The following is a 23,527-nucleotide window of genomic DNA, read 5'->3' on the forward strand; positions in this document are numbered from 1 at the left end:
ACAGTGGCTTCCCATTTGTGGGATGCTTTCCCAGGGAGGTTCGTCTGGTGCCTTCATTATACATCTTTAACTGCCAGGCAACAACATTCCTCTCTAACCAGCCTTTGGCTGATTGATATTCTACAGCATTTTAAATGTGTGGGGGGGTTTTTTGTTTCGATTCGGTTTTGTCCTTACTCTTTATTTTCTTCTTTTATCCTGTATTTTTATCATGTGAACTGCCCTGAGATCTTCAGATGAAGGGCAGTATATAAATTGAATAAATGAATTTGTGATTCACTGCATTTATATCCTCCCTTTTTCTCCAAGGAGCTGAGGGTAGTGTACATGGCTCTCCTCCTCACTGAAACCCCACTGCAACCACGTGTTTAGGCTGAGAGGCAGTGACTGGCCCATAGATGTCAACCTTCCCTTTTTTTGCGGGAAATTCCCTTATTCCAGTGCCGTTTTCCGCTGCTATCCTGGATTGTTAGATATCCTGTAGACTGTCCCCAGAACAGGTGAGGCTGCTGATCCCTTATTTTCAAATCTGAAAGTTGACAGCCATGGACTGACCCAAGATCATCCAGTGAGGTTCAAGGCTGAGTAGGGTTTTGAACCCTGGTCTCCCAGGGAGAGTGGAAAGTTGCAGCATCATGTGGTGCCCAGCAACAGTTCTGCTGGTTTGCAAATGAGCCCATGGACCCAAAAAGAGTGGCAACCCTGCTTTATATTGATTTTGTATTGAGTGTTGGTCTGTACTTCCAAATGAGTTGACTCAAACATTTAAAATCGAGCACTTATATTTAAAATCAAGCATTTATATAATAATCACTCAGATGGTATCATAGTTCATGGGATTTTATTTTATTTTATTTTAAAAACCTAGCTCGGAAATCGAGCAAGCATTTCTATGAGGTATGTATGAAGGCTAAGCATTTATGCATTCTGAAAACAAGTAGCAGACATCTATCAAGAAAATAACTGGAGGTAGTTAATGGAAATGCCTGAGATCATAGAATCATAGAATCATAGAGTTGGAAGAGACCACAAGGGCCATCGAGTCCAACCCCCTGCCAAGCAGGAAACACCATCAGAGCACTCCTGACATGTTTGTCAAGCCTCTGCTTAAAGACCTCCAAAGAAGGAGACTCCACCACACTCCTTGGCAGCAAATTCCACTGTCGAACAGCTCTTACTGTCAGGAAGTTCTTCCTAATGTTTAGGTGGAATTTTCTTTCTTGTAGTTTGGATCCATTGCTCCGTGTCCGCTTCTCTGGAGCAGCAGAAAACAACCTTTCTCCCTCCTCTATGTGACATCCTTTTATATATTTGAACATGGCTATCATATCACCCCTTAACCTCCTCTTCTCCAGGCTAAACATGCCCAGCTCCCTTAGACGTTCCTCATAAGGCATCGTTTCCAGGCCTTTGACCATTTTGGTTGCCCTCCTCTGGACACGTTCCAGTTTGTCAGTGTCCTTCTTGAACTGTGGTGCCCAGAACTGGACACAGTACTCCAGGTGAGGTCTGACCAGAGCAGAATACAGTGGCACTATTACTTCCCTTGATCTAGATGCTACACTCCTATTGATGCAGCCCAGAATTGCATTGGCTTTTTTAGCTGCCGCGTCACACTGTTGGCTCATGTCAAGTTTGTGGTCAACCAAGACTCCTAGATCCTTTTCACATGTACTGCTCTCAAGCCAGGTGTCACCCATCTTGTATTTGTGCCTCTCATTTTTTTTGCCCAAGTGCAATACTTTACATTTGTCCCTGTTAAAATTCATCTTGTATGTTTTGGCCCAGTTCTCTAATCTGTCAAGGTCGTTTTGAAGTGTGATCCTGTCCTCTGGGGTGTTAGCCACCCCTCCCAGTTTGGTGTCATCTGCAAATTTGATCAGGATGCCCTTGAGTCCATCATCCAAGTTGTTGATAAAGATGTTGAATAAGACTGGGCCCAAGACAGAACCCTGTGGCACCCCACTAGTCACTCTTCTCCAGGATGAAGAGGAACCATTGATGAGCACCCTTTGCGTTCGGTCAGTCAGCCAGATATTTTTTCTCTTCCTGGGAAATATCAATAAAATAATTGCTTTTGAAAAAAATGATTATAAGTTAACATACTATCTTTCAGGGCTGCAAAAAATATTATGTGTCAGGTGTACAAAAATATTAAAATGTACTGGGATTATTTATTTAATTAACCTTCCTTGCCATGGATAAAGTGATTAAAGGAAGTTTAGTACGCACACAGAACCAAGATAAAATAGCAGCCCTTTATTGTTTCCTTGAAGAAATGGGTCAGATTACTGAATTTCAGAATGGAAAAATATTTTCATTATTGCAAATGGGCCATGATGTACAAAATCTATGGAAATTTAGTACAACACGTCTAAATTTTAAAATAAAAAAAAATAGCGTCATTAGACCTTCAAGTCACAGGACCACTTGCTGTGCTCTTGCACACACCTCCAAAGGTGAAAACAGCTTTTCGCAGGTGGCTCTCATATGCTGTGCTTCACAGCAGAACCGCTAAAAGAGAACCCAATGAACAGCTAAAGATGACCATACACATGTTTCTCCTATTAAAGAACACCAGCTGGGTGCTGAGCGTTGCCTAGCACACGGCTCCGATACTGAATAAATGCTTAGTAGCACCAGCAGTCACATGACTCCAGGACTCTCTTGACTTTATAATGCTATAACACTTGTTCTCTTACCATCTATCACTTCCTTGCTGATGTCAAAGCAAGCCTTACATATGCACACATTTGTGAAGGCAATCTAACAATATCACATTCTATATACTCTGTATTTAGTTATTTCGCTAACTGCTAATGGCTCCTGACTGGAGTTAACCCTTCCAATGAAATTCAGCCTGGTAATAGCTCAGGCGGGACTCATTCCTTCCCATTTCACAAACTGCCTGCAGTGAAGCAATTACTATCAAATGGAATAAGCTGACACAATTCTGCTTGGAACTTGTCTTTTTACACACACACACACACACACACACACACACTTCCAAACTAAGGTGCATAGGCGACATCTAGCGGTCAAAGGGAACAAATAATTAGACCACAAATGGACCGTCAGACACGATGCAACATTGCATTACTTATTTTAAGGTTAAGCAAGAGTGCAAAAACAGAGCATAGGAAAGCAACCTGAAATCTCCTGCAGAATTAGGTCACATACTATATGCCTTTAAAAGAACAGAAACGAAAACCGTTTTCGTATCACAGAACTTGACTGAGAGCCTGCTGGCACAGCACTGAAATTAAATCCTAAAAACTGCCTTGGGTAAAGTCTTGGCACATAATCCCTTTGAAAATTGGCAATTTTCTTTTCTCTCCCCCCCCCCCCAATCACTTTGGAACAAAAACTGAGGTGATAAAAATGCTTAATTCAAGTGAACACACATAAATACATATGGTAGGAATGCCAGCTTTTTAACCTTTCATGCTCCACTTGTTCTAAATGTTGAAACATTTAATAGCTTTCCCTTTGGGTTTTAGAGTGATCAACTAACTGGATATCTGTTTTAAAGCGTACAGGTATTTTTTTAAATGTATAAGGGAATTTAATAAAATAAAACACATTGCAAGCATCTTATAAAATGTATACTTTGACAAAAAATTACACTATCTGTTCCTGGGAAGCCAATAACGCTTATCTAGGCTGTTTGGGGACTGGGTGTGGTTCGACAATAGTGAAAGGCAGCACTCTGCACATGTTCAACAGCATACGAGTAGCATACGCCTTTTATTTTGGGCCCGGGTGTGCTTTAGCAACAGTGAGAGAAAGGTAGCACTCTGCACATGCTCAACAGCATGCCGGCGCACATTGATTCTTGCTAGTGAGCTTTAAGCAGCCGAAAGGAAAACTTTCCTTTTCCTGGTCCAGATCCAACTCTGCTGTTAATATTCGGTTTGTTTTTTAGCGTGGTGTTAAATTTTAATTGGAAAGTATACAGAATGTGTGTGGTTTTTTTAATGAAGTCAAAGGGAGGAGCGGCTTCCTTCCCACCCACCCGCATTATTTGAGTTGGGGATATGCTGACGCTTCTTCGCGCCCATATCAAGGTCGGCTCTCTTGGAAGCGAGCTTGCGCGCGTGCATGCCCAGAAGGGGAGCCAGGGACAAGGCTAGACAAGCGGCTCCTCGGCGGTGCAGGCCGCAGTGGGCGACGGAGAGGCGGGCCCCGAAAAGACCGGCGGCGGCGGCGGCGGCGCGGCGGCTCCTTCATCAGGCGCGCCAGGGCCCGGTTGGCAGCGGCGAGCATTGGCGGCGAAGGTTAGTATGGCGTCGGGCCAGGCGACTCGGCCGCGCTCCGCCGCTGCGCTTTGCCGGAGCTCCAGCTCTCCCTGGCGGCTGCACAATCGCGGAGCTGGCAGCCCCCTCTCGGGCCGAGCAGCAGCAGCAGCAGCGGCAGCACATTGGAGAGCGAGGTCGGCGAGCGGACGCCCCTTGCGCGTCACGCAGATCCCAGACTTGCTGGATCCCCAGACGCTTTGCAGCAGCGGCTGTTGACGTTGCTGCTGCTGCTGCTGAACTAGCGCGGGGAAGCAAGCCAGCGCTGACGTTTCAACCTCGCCGCCGCCGCCGCCTGTCAAGCTTCTGTTTACCCCGTGTGGGAATGCGACGGCGTGCGCTCTGCGCATGTTCAGGGACGCTCTTTGTTAATCACATGGACCATGCTTTCCGGAAGGGGACCATGCCGCTGAGTCGGCACAGAGGAGATGGTTAGAATGCGAAAGGAATGGGCAGGCGCGCAAAGGGAAAGTGGTGCACGTCAAGGGTCCTGGTTGTCTGGAGAAGGTCTCTTCTTAATAGCAGAGCATGCTTCTTCAGCTAAAAAGGATCAGATAGCAGCTAATACCAAAAGGCCCTCTTCGAGAGACTATAGAACAGTGGTTCCCAACCTTTTTTTGGCCATGCCCCACCTAGGTAAAGGTAAAGGGACCCCTGACCACTAGGTCCAGTCGTGGCTGACTCTGGGGTTGCGGTGCTCATCTTGCTTTATTGGCCGAGGGAGCCGGCATACAGCTTCCAGGTCATGTGGCCAGCATGACTAAGCCGCTTCTGGCAAACCAGAACAGCGCATGGAAACGCCGTTTAGCTTCCCAAACTGCTAGGGTGGCAGGAGCAGGGACCGAGCAACAGGAGCTCACCCCATCGCGGAGATTTGAACCGCCAACCATCTGATCGGCAAGTCCTAGGCTCTGTGGTTTAACCCACGGCACCACCCGCTTCCCTTATGCCCCACCTAAGCATCTCTAAAATCTGCTGCCCTGCACCCGTGACATATAATACTTATTATTTTAAAAAAGCAAACTCCTGTTCACATGAAGGAAGCCTAGAAGACCATTAACTTGGTCTAAATGTTCTCGAATTGCCCCCCTTAAAAATCAAATTGCCCCCCTGGGAGCAACCACGGCTCTAGAAAGTGCAAGGTGGAACAGAGTCCTGCTGGAATGTTTTCTGCCCTCAAAATCCAAACTTATAGCCAAGCAGTCCTGTGTGCCCCACAGTCATATTTACAGAGGCTTCCTGAAGTCTTTCTGTCAGCTCTGCTTGCCCATCACAGGTGCAGATGCTACAGCAAGTCACAAACATCAGTATGACGAACAGGTACCATTCTTCACAATGCCTGGCTACATAGGCATATTGGAGTCCTGTATGCCTGCCAGTAACCTGTATTTATGCTGCTCTTAGAGCCTTCCGGACAGGTGTTTATTGTGGTGTGGTGCCCCTCATTCTGGCGCATCGTTTTCAGACACCACATAATGTTGACATTAAAATGGCAGCCTATATTGTTCCTTCACTTAATCCAGATTTACCTTTTCTGGAAAAGCCCACTACCTTTAAAAAAGAAGAAGCAGCTATTGCTAACACCCCGTTTGCAATGGTAAGCCTCTGCCTAGAAGCATTCCTGGTCTCTCCACACATATCCACTACTACAGGGGTCAAGGAATCGCAGTCTAGAATGGGTGTACCTGGGGGTTGGTTAGGTTGGCCCCCACCAAGGATGTTAAAATTGCACCTCTCTACTCTGGCTCCGTCACAGCAGCCCTGTGGGGGCCCCTCCCCAGCCAGGTGGCGTTACTAGCTCTTTGCCAAGGTTGCAAAGGAGCCTAGGTACACCTGTGGTCTAAACTACCAAAATTTCTGTTCCACAGCTGCACTGAAGGAATACTTTGGAAGGACTTCCTCACTATACATGCACCAGGTTTAAACCTCTAGGAAACAAGCAGCTGCATTCCTTCAAACTGATCAGTAGATTTCCAGTACTCAACTACTTGGAACAGTGGTTTTGTCAAGTGTCAGTATCAGTCTTGTGAATACATTCCCTTTCTCTCTTGCTTGTTCTGTGTGAACACAGTTTTTTTTTTCCCCATGCCAGCTTCCTACACAAACCTATTTGTCAACACTAAATAGGAAGGATGCAAAATTAGATAATACAGTCCTTCTGTATGGTAACAAGTCTTGGATTATTGTGGGTGGAGGTGGGGATACTCTCTTTGCAGCAGGGAAATCGTTGCTATATGGAAGATCATTTGCTGCTGCAGTGAATAATGAAATGAGGATTTTAATTCCCGCCCCTCAACATAAATACGTAGAATAATTTTTATGTACAAAGGGGAAATGTTCAGCAAGGAGATGGAGCATAAAGAACTACTTCCATAAAATTGTTTGCAATTTGTAAAGCAGATAGTAGAACATAACTGTGTTTTCTCAGCTGATACAGACTTATTTTCTATGAATTCAATAAAAGAGACCGCTCAGCATCCAAGCACTTTTGAATCTTTTGATTCTCTCAGCACATGCATGCACACGGATTCATTGTTACATTTTAACTAAATGGATCCTGGTTTATATTTACAATAGGGAAGCTTCAGACATTAGGTTAAGTATTTTTTTCTAGAATATGTGGTTGTGTTGAAGGTAGAAAGCTAGGAAGTTGGGAGGGGAAATCAGTTTGGCTGCAGTTCTGTGCACACCTGGAACTTACTCCCATTGAACTTTGTAGGACAGACTTCTGAGTAGACAGGCATAACACTGTTTGAAAACATTTTGAAAGACTGTTTTCTGTTGTTCTTTCTCGAGACAGGATCTTCTCTTCCAGTCTGATGTGCTGAGGCATCCCATGACTGCTTGCAGTGTGGATATATACAGCTAAAGAAACAAAGGCAGGTTCTTGTAAAGATTGCACAGTTGTCATGCCTCTAAGTCTGTTTTATCTTTGTTTCTGCCTAGAAGTAACGGGGGAAATGAAGGTCGCAGTTATCCCTCAACTGCTTTCAGATGGATAAAATAGAAAGAAGCAGAACATGCAGTTTCTATCACCTGTCCTCTACCTTCTCAATTCACTGATAAAACTCTGATTTACTTACTTTAAAGCGGGGCTGAATTGTGACTTAACTGAGATCTGGTTCATGTAAGAGACCTGAGCATGCAGCAAATTCAAAGCGAATTACTTCTGACTTTGTGGAAAAGCTTCCATATAATTACAGCTGGATCAATTCTCAGTGTTTGATGAAGCGAACAGACAAAAATATCAGTCGCGTGTTGAAAAATTGATCTAACCGTAAGAGAAAAGCAATTGGACAATGACTCTGTTGCACAGCCAATTAAAGTGTAGTTTGACTTTTCTGTGTGCTGATAGCCAATTTGGGGGTTGTGTGGCTCATCTTTAAGACACTGACCGAGTAGTGGTGTTTGTAGAACTGATTAGACATTTGTGGAATTAACCATAGAAAGAGGAGAAAATATCATACTAATCAGTGCAATACTACCAAGTAATATGCCGCCTTATTTATCCCTCATGCGGAAGGAAACTTTGATATTGAAAATAGGCCCATTTGTTTACCAGCAATTCAGGGGATTTGAGAGATCTGTCGTCTTAGCGTAGCTTCAGGTGTTTGGGGGCAGGAAATGGGAGAGTCAGAGATGCATCATGTAGGTTCAACTTTGGACCTTCTAAACAAGCATGAGAAAGGAAGGCAAAACCCTTGCTTTTTAAGAACGTACAAATTAGCCACTCTTAAACCAACCTTTCTTTTGTGTAGTATTGTTAACTGATTTTTGCTAATTTTATCTAACACTGCTTTACTCTCATGTGTTTCCAATGTAGCTGAGCACAAAGGGCAAGATCCAGCTCACGTCAAGCACCTTTAAGACACATCTACTTCAGTTGGAGTGTTTTGGTATGTTTATGCTATGACAGCTACTCTTTCTCTTATCAGTACGAACCACATAGTGGCATGAGAATATTTAGGAATTTTGAATAAACAGAACTAAGCTAAAGATCTATTACTTGTATGGCTTCCCCCTTTTTCTTTCGTAGTCAGCCAAACCTCAATAAGCAAAGCTAATCAGATCAGCTTATACAGAAATAATGCATTACATTTCAATGTCCCACTGGCAAAACTAGTGCCATAGATTTTGTCAGTGGTCTTTTAGAGTGTTTATAGTGATGTTTTTAAATAGCATAATAAAAGAACTGTTTCTTTTTATTGCTTTTTATTTTAACCATTGTCCAGTTTATCTGGAGGCCAAGTCCGGTGCTTGACGATTTAGGCATGAATTACTCACGATTCATTACTGCAGTCAGTGCTGCAAGAACAGCATCTCCGATAAGGCTCCTCAGTAAGTACATATTTTGTCACTCGAACCAGAAGCTCTGATTTTCCTCAGGTTGTGCGTATGATTTTGTCGTAGGTAGCCCTTTAGATGTAGAAAGCAAGAGCCCAGCTGAGTTGACCTCCTTGCCACTTTATGTGGGCAGCATATAAATGAGCTCACTAAACTATCAGCCTATGTGGTTTGACACCACAGGTATGCAGAGCAATAACAGAAGGGCCAGCTCTCTTTTCTGAATTGTTCCCCCACCCACCACTAGGGAGAGGTCATGGCTCATTCACACACTTCATATGCAGAAGGCCCCAGCTTTCTACTAATGTTTGTAGAGGTTTCTTTTAGATTTTCATGAGCTTCTTGGTTATGCAGTTTTTCCATTTTCTGCATTTTACTTTTGTTACCTGCCCAGACAGCTTGGGATAGAGTATGTAGGAAATCTAAATAAATAAAATGAGGAGGGGGGTTAAATGAAGGAGGGGGTTAAAAGGAAGTATCTGAAGATACAGGATCTTAAGTTTCATTCTTCTCTTTTTGCTTTTCTTTTACTTTAGCTGAATTGATGCAGAGGTCTCCTCCATCACTGATTTCTCTGGCTGGAGGGGCACCAAACCCCAATACTTTCCCCTTCAAAACTGCCAGCATTACCATTGGAGATGGAACAACAGTTGAAATTGGGGAAGACTTGATGAAGAGAGCTCTCCAGTATTCAGCCTCTGCGGGGTATTTTAAAGATTTCGTGGATCCAAGTAGTGTTTTTGAAATAGCAAGAGGAGGGTTGCAAATGAATGCTGGCCAGAGAGGCACAGTCTCCCATTCTCCTTTGTGCAAGTGCACAGAGTACCACCACAGGAACCCTCTTCCCTGTTGCTGGTGAAAATTTATACGAGTAGCAAGGGAACAGGGAAGTGGCAACTCTATGGGTAGGCCTTGGATAGGGTGCCCCTTGCATCTGAAACAGCACCATAAGATCAGGCTGTAAGACAGTGGTGGCTAACATTTCTGGCCAGGCAGCTGCATCCATTCTTGTTCTCTCTCTCCCAATTGCTTGAGGCAAAAATATTTTCAACCAAGATCTAAAGTTAGATCAATAAAGGATGAGAATCTTGAAAGGGGACATGTAATACATTATTATGAGGAGCTTATTGATGCAACGATTTGAAAGAGAAATGTTTGCTTAGCATTCCAGAGCTATTATCCTGGCTGAAGGATTTGCAGAAGAATCTTCACAACCCTCCAACTGCTGAGTATCAGCCTGAAAAGGGGAAAATGGAGTTGTGTGTCACCACCGGCAGTCAAGAAGGGTTGAGTAAAGTAAGACAAAAGCAATATATGTTGAAGGTTATGATAATTATTCCCTGTTTTCCTCAATGCGGTGCATTGTTACCTTGTATTGCAAAGATTCAGCTACTGGCTGGTAGAAAAAAACACACTAATATTAACATACTATCTTAGGATCCATACAGATGTACTTTTAATATGGTGTCAGCATAGTTCTTACCTCCTAAACAGTTAACTCAGCTTTACCTGAATTCTTATCTTTTAAGGATTCCTTTGCCAACTGAGGTTGCAGTCCTAACTCCACTTACTGGGGGCAAGCCCTGGTGAATTCAACAGGACTTAATTCTGAGTAGGCATGCTTAGGATCGCACTGTGGGAAGTCTGCCATGCCACTTCTCCAGAGCTCTAGCTGAAGAAAATTAGATACAGTGGTACCTCGCAAGACGAATGCCTCGTAAGACGAAAAACTCACAAGACGAAAGAGTTTTTCGTTTTTTGAGTTGCTTCGCAAGACATATTTCCCTATGGGCTTGCTTTGCAAGACGAAAACGTCTTGCAAGTTTGTTTCCTTTTCCTTAAAACCATGCATTCAGGGGGTGCAGTTGCGACTTGACATCGAGGAGCAACTCATAGCACGCAGTGTGGTAGCCTTTTTTGAGGTTTTTGAAGACTTTGGTGGTTTTTGAAGCTTTTCCAAAGTCCGTGCTTCGCAAGACGAAAAAACCGCAAGACGAAAAAACGCGCAGAATGAATTAATTTCGTCTTGCGAGGTACCACTGTACATCTGACAATGGCAACCTGCATGTTTTCACAAGCAGGACAAATAGGAGCTTTGGTGTGCGTGACTTGCATCTGGAAAATAGCACTGAGGGAAGTTTAAGTTCCCCTCTCCAGCACCATGACCCTGTTCCAGTTTTTGACTGCTCCCTCCCTCCCTCCAGATCATGGGTCTCCTTCATCTCCTCTAATTTGGTCCTTGTGATTTGTTAACATTAGTGATTTTAATAGAGATTTTATTATTTTTCTCATTGGTTTTTTTTTGGGGGGAGGGGTAAGCCATCTTGAACTTCTTTGAAAATTAGGCAAGGCTCCATTTTCAGAAATCCTAAAGGCAAGGGAAGAAGAACCAAAAGCAGCCAAACTGCCACATCTTTTGCTGGCAATAGTTCCTCTTCAGCTCAGTATCAGCCTGTCTGTTTAATCCAAGCTGCTCTGTTCTCAGGGCTGGCCCTACCATGAGGCAGCATGAGGGTGGCGCTTCAGGTGGAAAATATTGAAGGGCAGCAAGCCCTGTGTTGTGTGCATGTGCTGTGCAACTTGTCCTGCAGCCACTTAACTAAGCCACTGCCTTGGGGTGCACTGGAGGATGTTGAAATAAGTTTCAGTGGTCTGCTGAGCTTTTGAACCTCAAATGGGACTGGGAGGAGGCAATTTCTCACCCTTTCCTTTAGGCAGCAAAATATCTTGGGCCAGCCCTGTCAGTCCTCCTCTTGACTCCATCCAGGCTTACAAACACCCAGGCAGATGAGGAGAAGAACAGTGATGGTGGCTGCAACTACCCAAGTTAAGAACATCACCAGCATCATTTCTTATATGTAAAAGCACCAAGAATGTCCTAGGCACATCTGTAGTTAGATAAAAGTACACAAGCTCCATTCTCAGGAGGCTGTTCCCATTCCACATTGCTGTTTTTAGAGTAGAATTGCTGCATTTGACATCATAATCTATACAGTTTTGAAACTGACAAAGTAATTGTTCTTTATTAATAGGTTGCATGTAATTACAGTGGTACCTCGGGTTAAGTACTTAATTCGTTCCGGAGGTCCATTCTTAACCTGAAGCACCACTTTAGCTAATGGGGCCTCCTGCTGCTGCCGTGCCGCCAGAGCACGATTTCTCTTCTCATCCTGAAGCAAAGTTCTTAACCTGAAGCACTATTTCTGGGTTAGCGGAGTCTGTAACCTGAAGTGTATGTAACCCGAGGTACCACTGTACTGAATATGTACTGTTTTGGCCAACGACCTGTGAAACAGGCAAAGTACACCGTGAAATGAGCATTTTGTGCAATATAAATAAGGGGCTGCTTTCTGGCTTTTCGGTCCATTTTGTTGCCACTTATATTCTTAGGAGCACAAAATTGGACTGTGATAGTACAGTTGAGTAGGATTTTATGTGCCGTAACTTTGCTATCCATTTAATTAGCATTCATTTGTAATGTGTTATGCAAGGTTGTTGTTTTTTTCTGGCCTGGACATTATTGAAAGGGTGAATGTATATTTTTGAGCCCCCCCCCCCCGCAAGTTTAGCCATAATTCACCCAATGAGCAGTTCTCTACTTCCCATAATACTTTTTTTCTATCTTAGAATCAACTTTGGTCTACAAAATAACTAACTCATTACTACCATAAGGCACTTACTGTAGAAGTAGAGAGAAATATTAATTGTACACAGAAAGTCTTGCAATATTATATGTTATATATTTTAAACATGTAGGTATTTGAAATGCTGATTAATCCTGGAGACACGGTCCTTTTAGATGCGCCCACCTATCCCGGGACACTGGCAGCTGTGAGTACTGCATCATTCTGGAAACCTATGACAGTGGCAAGTGCTGGTATAGTTCAGATCTTCACCCAAAAACAAGTCGGGTGGAATCTATACATATATTTTAAAAAACGCTGTGAAAATGCTTTCTGAAAAAAAGTTTAAAAAAATATATTGAATTTTGCATTAGCTCACTACCACCATCTAGTGTCACATTTGCATAATGCACCTAAAACACACTAAGACGTTATATTAGCAGCTGTAAAGCTTGAGTCCTTGGTTTGACTCTGACTGCTGCTAGAGAGGTTTTATTAATCCTTTCCTGAACTCTAGATACACGGGCCACATCTGCACTAACCTTTTAAAGCACAATGAAACCACGTTGTAAAAGCCACAGCTTCCCCAAAAGAATTCATGGAACTGTAGTTTTGTTAAGGGTACTGGGAGTTTTCCCTTTCCCCTCACAGAGCTACTTTCCCAATAGACCCTGGGAAGAGGAATTGATTATTATTAAACCACTCCGGGTAATTTTCATTGAGACATCATATAGGACCAGGAGGTTTAACCCCATCATTGCTGCTGTACTTCTTTTGAAAATCCTTCCAGCAGCTGTTACTGGTCTCTGGAGGCAGTCACCCATTCATGCCAATGGGAGATTTTCTTTCAGGCATAATTGCGACCACGGGGTGGAGGCGGCCAAATTTCATCACATTCACAGTGGGTTAATAAAGGTTAACCCTCCCCTTGCCACACACTGCAGTCCTAATGAAATCCACCCCTTTGGCTGCTATTACTATTTTTAAAAACCCTGACATGGTTACTGGAGACGCATTTGGTCTGGTATCCTGTATACACTTGTCTATAGGAATATAAGAAGCTGTGTTATGCTGAGTCAGGCCATTGGCCCATCCAGTCTACTCTGACTGGCAGCGGTTCTTCGGGATTTCAGGCAGAGCAGTTTCCCAGCCCTGGTCAGAGATGCTGGGGATTTCACCACAGACCTCCTGCCTGTGTCCACTGGGACACAGACCTTTCCCACTGAACTCAGTACAACTTATTTCTGAGTAGATGTGCGCAGGCCTGTGCTGTTAGCATCACATCTGGTTTCTCCACACATTCCTGTTCATGGGAGGGGACTGTGTGGCGATAACTAAACAGCGAGTTTTCATGTGCAATAACTGGCTTTGCGGCTCTGTAGTTTTAAACACGTGCCTTGTGCGTTTAGATGAAATACAGTAATGTATAATAGCCGTAGATGTAGAGAAATGCTGGGATAAATCTTGTTGCTGTCAATATTACATACAACAGTTCAGCCTTCCCTGATTTTGCAAATCATTGTGGTGTCTGGATGATTTATGGTTCGACTTAGTGTGTTGTTGGCAATATTTTTTCATTATCCATTCCGGGGAGGGGCCCAGTATAAAATTTAAATGCAGCTGCATTTCATTTATGGCCTAATAAATGAAGGGCTAGTTAGTGCAGAAAGAGAAATTGCAGACTCTTTATTTTAAACCTCAGCGATAACTGCCCACACCTCTGTATTTTCCTCTGGTTGCTCCATTAGCATTATTGAAATTTCAGGCCTGTTTCTGAATACCTTGCGTTTTGGAGCAATTATCCTTTCTTTTGTTGAGGCAAGTTATTTATAGTTCCGGCAGTTTCACCCGATCGGGAATGAGAGATAAGACTATGAACTGCTCCTCACATTATGTGATGGAAAACCCAGCTTTGCTCCCAAACGTACACTTAAGAGGAAACTGCGTCCAGTTCTGGGTCTCAGCTGTCTCTTACGTTTGTGTATCATATTCTTAAGTTGTACATTTAAAAAGTGTTAAGTATACATCTATAATGGGTGCCAGAGGTGAGCAGGGCCAGAGGCAAAAGTGAATGAAGTAACATGTGCAAATTTCACCTTTGTAGCGTGGACACAGGTTTGTACACACAGTTGCCACACACCATTGTCTAACCTCCATCCAGACAAGCAAGAAGCATTAAAATTCAAGGTCACGTTCCAGACAGGCCCAAACCGTGGCCTAGGGAATGTTCTGAGGGCCACATAGAGATGCCTAGAGGACCTGAGGTTCCCTGTGCCAATCTATAACATTTAAAGTGTGGCGCAGCCATGCAAGCCAGGTTACGTGTGACAGTTGCATCTCCATGTTGTTGGAAGGGATGCAATAAAATACACAAAACCTGAAAGGTGGACCTCTCCACATGGATAGCTTGGTGTGCTTTGTTTGTTTATATAGAGATTTTTATAAGGTTGCTCTGGCATGTAAATCAACCCTTATGTTGTTTCCATGTCTCACCCCTGTCTCATTTGTTTCATAGATGTTCTCATTACTACTGTGCGAGCTTGTTATTTTTAGTTATAAAAGCTTGCATTCTTAGGCATAGAAAAAATTGGTGGTACAAGGTTCATTCCGAAACTGAGTACGACCAGACCGCAAATTAATTGTATAGCAGGATATGCTAAAATGCTCAGAAAGGCCAGTAAGCATGCAGATTCGCTTCCCTGTGATACATGAACACATTTGGCTGCGGTTCTGTGCACATCTATTAGGAGTAAGCCCCACTGAACACAGCGAGACAGACTTTTCACCACTGCACAGCACCCTCAACTGTTCTAAGGAGATCTCCTGTTTCTTGATGATCTCTGTCTATTCTCTCTCACAACACCTTATTCAAGGGATGCCCTGTTTGAATACATATGTAGCACCATCTCTATGTCTCTCCAATTGCTTCCTCAAAACACAATTTCTGTCATTCCCTTACTTCATCGTTTATACCCCATATGCAACAAAATCTCAGTAAGCTGCATTTGCTCACAAAGGTCTCTTGTTGCCCCTGCTTTTCCTGTTCCCACCACTCCACAGTAATATTTTAGACGGGAAGTAGATGTGGGGGTGCGAAATGCTCTGTCTTTTTTGCTTAGGTATATTGCCATATACACTGATGTTTCTTTTAATGGACAAATGATTACAAAAGGTAAGCTAAAGATTAAGGTTTGGACCAACTTCTGCTCATGAACGGGTCAACAAGTTTTCATGCTCCACAAAACCACAAAGTGCTACAAAGGATTTCTGCTTCTGCAAGAGAACTTCCCTTTTTCCTCCTCTCCCTGCTCACTCTCTGTGACTCCACAAATCTGTGCCAGAAGGCTGAAGGAACCCCCAGAGTAGATTTAAACTCCTTGCTCTAGTGAAACTACTTCACAGGATACCATCCTATATTTTATGGTCTGTTCCATGTGATTTAAACCTTCGGTTTCACTATATACTTTATGGCAGGCATAGGCAAATTCCGGCTCGCCAGATGTTTGGGACTACAGTTCCCATCATCCCTGACTACTGGTTCTGTTAGCTAGGTATGATGGGAATTGTAGTCCCAAACATCTGGAGGGCCGGAGTTTGCCTATGCCTGCTTTATGGTGTTCTCCTCCCCAACACCAAGTGTATATGCAGCAAACAGAGTGTGATACCATGTGTGATCAAGCTGTGAAAAGATGGAGGAAAAATGTAAACCCAAAAGGTGATCAGCTAGTCAAGAATGAGCTGTCAGTGATTCTTAATTAATCTGCTTTCTTAAAAATAGGCTTCGCATACATGACAGCTAGTGGGATATGGGAATTAGGCAGTGTAAAGATCATTTTTTGATTGGCAGCAGGGGTGGGGAACCTGTGGCCCTTGAGAAATGGCTGGTCATTGACCATGGTGGCTGGGGCTGATGGGTGTTGGAGTCCTACAGCATATGGAGGGCCACATGTTCCTAATCCCCAATTTATAGGTAAAGGTAAAGGGACCCCTGACCATTAGGTCCAGTCATAACTGACTCTGGGGTTACAGCGCTCATCTCGCTTTATTGGCCGAGGGAGCCAGCGTACAGCTTCCGGGTCATGTGGCCAGCATGACTAAGCTGCTTCTGGCGAACCAGAGCAGTGCACGGAAATGCTGTTTCCCTTCCCACTGGAGCGGTACCTATTTATCTACTTGCACTTTGAGATGCTTTCGAACTGCTAGGTTGGCGGGAGCAGGGACCGAGCAACGGGAGCTCACCCATCACGGGGATTCGAACCGCCGACCTTCTCATCGGCAAGTCCTAGGCTCTGTGGTTTAACCCACAGCACCACCCACGTCCCCTTATAGGTAAATAGGCACCATTAAAATACTGTAGCAAGAGTAGATGCATGTGATGCAAAATGTCTTGCTTAAGTAAACGCTCTTCATTCTTATTGTCTTCTATTGTAAACCAGCTGAGGCCATTGGGCTGCAACATTGTCAATGTTCCCAGTGACCAACATGGCATTATTCCAAAAGCCCTGAAAGAAGTTCTTTCCAGGTGGAGTCCAGAAGATGCCAAAACACCTAACAGCAGCCTCCCCAAATTTCTCTACACAATTCCTAACGGTGGCAATCCTACTGGAGCCTCACTGACGACAGACCGCAAAAAAGATATCTATCAGGTATATTCATTAAATGCGCATTTAATGTCACTGCTCTGGCAAAAAAAAGGGGGGGGGAGGTGGTTTCACATCACGCAAACCTGCTGGATATTACAGTGGTGCCTCGCAAGACGAAATTAATCCGTTCCGTGAGGCTCTTCGTATAGCGTTTTTTTCATCTTGTGAAGCAAGCCCATTGACAGCTTAGCGGATTAGCGCTATTAGCGGTTTAGCGGCTTTTAGCGGATCAGCTGATAAGCGGCTTATCAGCGGATCAGCTGATAAGCGGCTTAGGGCTTAGGAAAAGGGGGGGGAGGGAAAAACCCCCGCAGGAACTTGCAAGACATTTTCGTCTTGCGAAGCAAGCTCATAGGGAAATTCGTTTTGCGAAGCGCCTCCAAAACGGAAAACCCTTTCGTCTAGCGGGTTTTCCATCTTGCGAGGCGTTCGTCTTGCGGGGCACCACTGTATGTCTCAGGTACTAGAAAAATACTAATAAAGAACATAGTGGAGAACAGACCTCTATATTACAGGGACTCTTGGGAGAGGTCAGTGGATTTTGGTACATTCTCTTCACAGAGATACAGAAATCTGCTCATCTGTAGTGGTTGGTGGGGTGGAGAGGGACACTTAACTGGTCTCCCATCACTGGCATTGGGGGGCAGCAGAGAGATCAGTGCAGTGAATATGCACTGGTAGGAATGCCATATGCATTGGTTCCACCAGGGCATTTGCACCAAGCCAATCTTCCTGCTGTCTAACCCCCTTCCTCCCAGTAAGCCACAGCAGCAGCAGCCGTGATGTGATGTCAAGTAAGCACTGCTGACCACTGCCACCACTGCTGCTGCTGCTAAGATCCATCTATGTGGAAATCAGACCCCGAATGAACCCTCCGAGACTTAATGTGATTTCTGAGAGTAATAAAAGTGGCAGTGCTGCCAGTAGATGTGCTGTTTGGTCGTGATTGTAAACACATCAGTATCTTAATTCTAGGAGATTTCAACAAGGTACATAATTTGTTTAAAGCCTATAATGGTTTGGGACTAGGTCATTTGAAGCCCAGCCACTGCCACCACATCCATAAGAACTTGCCTGGGGCCTGAAGATCAAACTGAGAAATGTCGTTCTCTGGCCTGCCATGCTAACCACCCTGGCAGGTGCAAGGGGCAGGGCCCTTTCAGCAGTGGCTCCACGCTTGTGGATTTTCCTCTCCCAATAGCTGTGCTTGGTTCCCTCTCTTGTTGCCTTTAAACAGTCCCTAAAAACTTTTATTTTTCCAATAGTTGTATTGATCTTATTGCTGATCCCTCCCCCATATATGCTTTTTAATCCGTATTATATATATATATATATACACACACACACACACATTTGTTCAATTGTTTTTGGTTTTAACATGTTTATTGTAAATTGCCTTGTGATGGATCATCCTCAAAGATGGGACAGAAATATATGAAATGCATGTTCTGTGGCGCCAATGTGGTTGGGATGTAAAAAGGGTTTTCTTTCCCTCTTTTAAGTTCCATATTTATCTACTGAAGCAAATACAATTTTTTGACTAAATCTGTTGCACGTGGCTAATGACTTGCCCAATTAACAGATATACTTTTAAATCTGTGATTAAAGCATTAAACACACTCATTTAGAGTATGGCATACTGCACTCTGATCCTCCTGGCTTCCAACCACTCGAGCCTGAAAGCATATATGGATTGCTGCTACCCAGACCAATTTTCTTAATTAGCTTCCATGGAAAGTGCTAACCTGCATCCACATGCTTTTTCAGGCCTTCTCTCCATTGGAATTAATTAGAATCCCAGCATTTTCAAAAGATGCAGGTGCATGTGAGTATGCACACAGATCTTAGGATCAGGGCAAAAATCTCCACTGCTTATTCATAATTCCATTTGAAACTAAGTTTGGAATCACCTGACACCCTGAAGACTACTTTGTGTGATGGTGTAATGGCTCAAAGGGGAACCATTTGGGGAACAGAATGTTTCTGATTTGATTAAATATTTTAAGGCACATATGTGTCAGTGGGTTGTTGTTTTTCCCCCCTTTCAGCTTGCAAGACAATATGATTTCCTCATAATAGAAGATGATCCATATTACTTCCTTCAGTTTGATAAGGTGAGTTTTCAATTCTGCTGTGCGCTAGCATAGATTTTGCTATCTCTTCTAACTTGCATCCTGCTGATACCACATTACTGATTGTATTTTGAAATGATATTTCCCTATTCTTTCCCCACTAAGCGGAAAGTTATGTTCTCATCATGTCATTTGCAAAAGTGCAAAAATAAAAGGATGTCATGTGCCTCATTTTTTGCAGTAGGGATGGACAGATCAGTCCATGTCTGGTTCATATCAGCTTAACGTACATTTATTCATGAGCCTGTTCCATCCTGTTTACACATCAGTATACATTTTTTGAAATGCACAAATTCACATTATTGACCTTTTTTATTTTGTATACAAAATACACATATTTTCACCCGTGGATGACAGAGGTCTTGAAGTGGGCAGTACAGCTACCCCTGCAGCTCAGAGACAGAAACACTCAGAACTCGTGACAGAATACTTTGCTCCTCCCTCCCTGTTGAGGCTCAGACTATTTCCTGTCTAAGCTCAGAGCACATCCTGTTTGGGATCTCTCTCTACCTCTTCTTCCTCAGTTCCTCTTCTCCTTATCCTTCAGTTTTTTGCCTCCACTCCCTTCCCTTTCTCTCTTCAACATTTGTGTCTTTTGCCTTTTCCTTACCAGGTTACTAATAGATAGATAGATAGATAGATAGATAGATAGATAGATGATAGATAGATAGATAGATAGATAGATAGATAGATAGATATAGATAGATGATATAGATAGATAGATAGATAGATAGATAGATAGATAGATAGATAGATAGATAGACAGACAGGCAGGCAGGCAGGCAGGCAGGCAGGCAGGCAGGCAGGCAGGCACATACACACATCTTTAAAAAAAAACATTTTTTACCTCATCCCTCTGCTGTCATTATCCGCCACCCAGCTGACAGAAAGGGCTTCAGTCTTCCAACTAGCTCTCCTGCATGGATAAAACTTGTCCATCCTCGTGTTCCAAAGTGGTTTCTAGCAACAAAAAGCCCATGGCAATGGGCACCCATGGTGGTATTTGCAGTCAGTGCTCAGTCATTTGGGATCTTCTCACCATTGGCACAGCCCTTATTTTTGGCTCCTGACAACTGGAAAGAAGAAATCTCCAACCATATACTGAATTCAGTGGCTCTGGCAAGTAGTGAAAGGCAAAATGGCCATAGTAGCAGCTGGGAAATTCCGTCATCTCAAATGTTGCCATTTCTCATGCAGACAAACAAGCTGCTTTCTGGCAATGAAGGCATGAGAAAGAATGTGGGACTCTGACACCAGGGACATGTCTGTGTTGCTGCATAAATAGGTTAAAAACTATGTACGTTTTAAGAGTTAGAGCCATCTAAGTTCTTCTTAGAAACATTGAAATGAATAAACTTAAGCTAGTAATGATCTGTTCATTTCAATAGGACTACAGTGGTGCCCCGCAAGACGAACGCCTCGCAAGACGGAAAAGGGTTTTCCATTTTGGAGGCGCTTCGCAAAATGAATTTCCCTATGGGCTTGCTTCGCAAGACGAAAGCCCATAGGGAAATCTCCGGGACAGCCGGGAAGCGCAGCGCGTCTTCCCCACTGTCCTCGGACCTCCTCCGAAGGCTGGCGGTGGGGCGGAGAGACCTCCTCCCGCCGCCAGCCTTGGGATGGCTGCTCCGAAGGCTGGCGGTGGGGCGGAGAGACCTTCTCCCCGCGCCAGCCTTCGGATGGCTGTCCTGAAGACTTGCGGTGGGAGGAGGGTTTTCCTTCCCACCGCCAACTTTCAGAATGCTGTTCTGAATCTTGGCGTGGGGAGGAAAAACCCTCCTCCCACCGCAAGCCCCGGGAACAGAGGAGAAGCGCTGCGCACCTTCCCCTCTGTTCCCGTACCTGTCCTGAAGGCTTGCGGTGGGGAGAAAAGCCCTTCTCCGCACCGCCAGCCTGGCAAGCGGTCTCCATAGGAATGTATTAATTGATTTTCAATGCATTCCTATGGGAAACCGTGCTTCGCAAGACGAAAAACTCGCAAGAAGAAAAAACTTGCGGAACGAATTAATTTCGTCTTGCGAGGCACCACTGTATTTTAAGTAGAACAAACCTTCTACAATGTATTATACACCTCTGCTTATACCTCTGCTTATAAGCACTGGAATTCTTGTGATAACTTTTACTAACTAACCTTTGTGTTCTTTCCACAAGCCTTGGGCACCAACATTTCTTTCCATGGATATTGATGGTCGAGTTATCAGGACGGACTCTTTCTCAAAGATCCTCTCATCTGGGTAATATCAGTTTTTGCTTTCTTGACCATATGCCCCAAAATGGAAATGCAATGATGTGGGTTCTGAGCTTGGGTTTTCCAGCCACACACTGCAGAAAGAACCTTAAACTATTGGTATAACCATAGGGGACGCGGGTGGCGCTGTGGGTTAAACCACAGAGCCTAGGACTTGCTGATCAGAAGGTCGGCGGTTTGAATCCCCGCGACGGGGTGAGTTCCCATTGCTCTGTCCCTGCTGCTGCCAACCTAGCAGTTCGAAAGCACCTCAAAGTGCAAGTAAATAAATAGGTACCACTCCAGCAGGAAGGTAAACGGCGTTTCCATGCACTGCTCTGGTTCGCCAGAAGCAGCTTAGTCATGCTGGCCACACGACCATATTGGCTCCCTCGGCCAATAAAGCGAGATGAGTGCCGCAGCCCCAGAGTCGGCCACGACTGGACCTAATGGTCAGGGGTCCCTTTACCTTTATCTTTATAACCATAAAAGAAAGACTGCTTCTCGCCTTCCCCATTAATTTTATTTCACTTACACACACCCCATCTGCCACTCTGTTCTCCCTCTTGTCAGTTACTGAGAACTAGATTCTGCTCTTTTCTAGAGAGTGCAAGTGTAGCCAATGCTAGGCATTCACTTGAGCTGTCAAAAGTTCCTTAGCTATAGGTGCTTGAACTCCTAGATTCTTCTCCAGTTTCTGTAGTAATGTCTCATTTTCCTTCTACTTCCTCTCTCATAATTCTCTTCTATGTATTGAAAGTCACGATAAATGTCAGGAGCAAGGGAAGGTATTCCAACACAATTGTATTGAATTGTAATTATATATTTAAATGATGAAATGTTACAATTTGAATTAATTGTTGTTTTTTTACATAGACTAAGGATAGGGTTTCTAACTGGTCCCAAGCCTCTCATCGACAGGGTTATTCTGCATATTCAGGTTTCCACAATGCATACCAGTACTTTCACACAGGTAAGAGCCAACAAGGTTTCTAAAAGTATATGCAACTAGGTTTGCTGTGGAAAGCTTCATTGTAACAACATGAGGGTTAGGGCAGCTCCTGGGGTGCAGATTTGTGGGGTGCACTGGGGGGAAAGGGGGGACTATTCCATTGTGCAATTGTGCAAGCAGAAATCCTTATGCTGACAGAACATTCACATTGCACAAATTGGACACCACCCAATGAGAAAACCATTATGTAAAATTGTACACCTTTTTTGTAATTTCAGCATAATTTTCACAAAGTTTGCACATGCGTGTGCGTAGATAAAAAAGTGTAATTGTCACATATTAGCACTACTTTTAATTTATTATTAAAAGTAATTATGAATTAAGAGGGTTGAGTTTAATTTAAAAAGACCATTTAAGCGTTTGGAATCTGTGGTGTTAATTAACAACACAGAATGTTATGGGAACTAGAGCTTTTTGCAACTAGCCCCTTGTCGATTCAATTTCTATTCCTTTGAGTTAGCAACATAATTGAGAAGGGTGGAAAGGGAAATGGCAACACACAAGGGAGCGGTACATGCAGTCTCTGCTTCTGGGCAATGAACATCGCTTAAAACTTATACGGCAACACTGGGCCTAATCACTTTGACAGGGTTATTCTGTAGTTGTGGAACACCTTAAGAACTGGGCAAACGGATTTATAGAGATCAAAAACCTTGGAGAGAGATAAGAATAGCTGTATCAGGCTTACAGGCTCACCATGCTGGCTTTAATCTCTGTAATATAATGTTGTTCGGAGTTATGTAGTTTTATTGGTGTGAGCCTCCCTTAGCTCCACTTGGGAAAGAAGGGTGAGCTATAAATGTGAAGCAATAAATAACTAAATAATAAATTAAAGGAGTTAAAGGGAATTTTGGATGTAATCTTACGTAACTTCCCTGACAGTAAGGCCCACCAGACTTACTTCTGAGTAAACTGGCAAAGGATTTCACTGCACGGCATGCAGGTTTTCCAATACCTAGGCATTCTAGCTTGTTTATTAGTCTCTGCCTGATGAGATATTTACTCTAAGCTTTACTTCCATAGCTTATGATAGCCCAGCTTCTTCAACAATGGGGACAAAAAGGTTTCCTGGACCACGTAGATGGGTAATGCGTGTATATTTTACATTACTATGTTGTTGTCATTTAGTTTTCACGTTGGGCTATTTTCCAGTAGCCCAAGGCTCCATGCTGAAGACTTTCAAGGAAACATGATTAGAATCAGGCTTCTACTTAACATTATCAGACATGATCGCTGCATTTTTTTATACCA

At 43.7% G+C, this 23,527-nt stretch overlaps 1 protein-coding gene across 1 annotated transcript in view; it reads left to right on the plus strand.

Moving 5' to 3' along the window:
- Positions 1 to 2,223: 2,223 nt before the first annotated feature.
- Positions 2,224 to 23,527, plus strand: part of AADAT (aminoadipate aminotransferase) — a 78,551-nt gene continuing 57,247 nt past the window's right edge. Inside the window, exons 1-11 of the mRNA XM_081877545.1 lie at positions 2,224 to 4,277; positions 8,119 to 8,191; positions 8,528 to 8,633; positions 9,176 to 9,344; positions 9,803 to 9,935; positions 12,396 to 12,470; positions 16,699 to 16,908; positions 18,954 to 19,019; positions 21,189 to 21,271; positions 22,141 to 22,237; positions 23,300 to 23,361. Coding sequence (XP_081733671.1) covers positions 8,567 to 8,633; positions 9,176 to 9,344; positions 9,803 to 9,935; positions 12,396 to 12,470; positions 16,699 to 16,908; positions 18,954 to 19,019; positions 21,189 to 21,271; positions 22,141 to 22,237; positions 23,300 to 23,361 — 962 coding nt within the window. The 5' untranslated portion in view covers positions 2,224 to 4,277; positions 8,119 to 8,191; positions 8,528 to 8,566. The remainder of the gene's footprint in view (positions 4,278 to 8,118; positions 8,192 to 8,527; positions 8,634 to 9,175; positions 9,345 to 9,802; positions 9,936 to 12,395; positions 12,471 to 16,698; positions 16,909 to 18,953; positions 19,020 to 21,188; positions 21,272 to 22,140; positions 22,238 to 23,299; positions 23,362 to 23,527) is intronic.

This window comes from Podarcis erhardii, assembly GCF_964252035.2.
Source record: "Podarcis erhardii genome assembly, chromosome: 9".
NCBI classification, from domain to species: domain Eukaryota; kingdom Metazoa; phylum Chordata; class Lepidosauria; order Squamata; family Lacertidae; genus Podarcis; species Podarcis erhardii.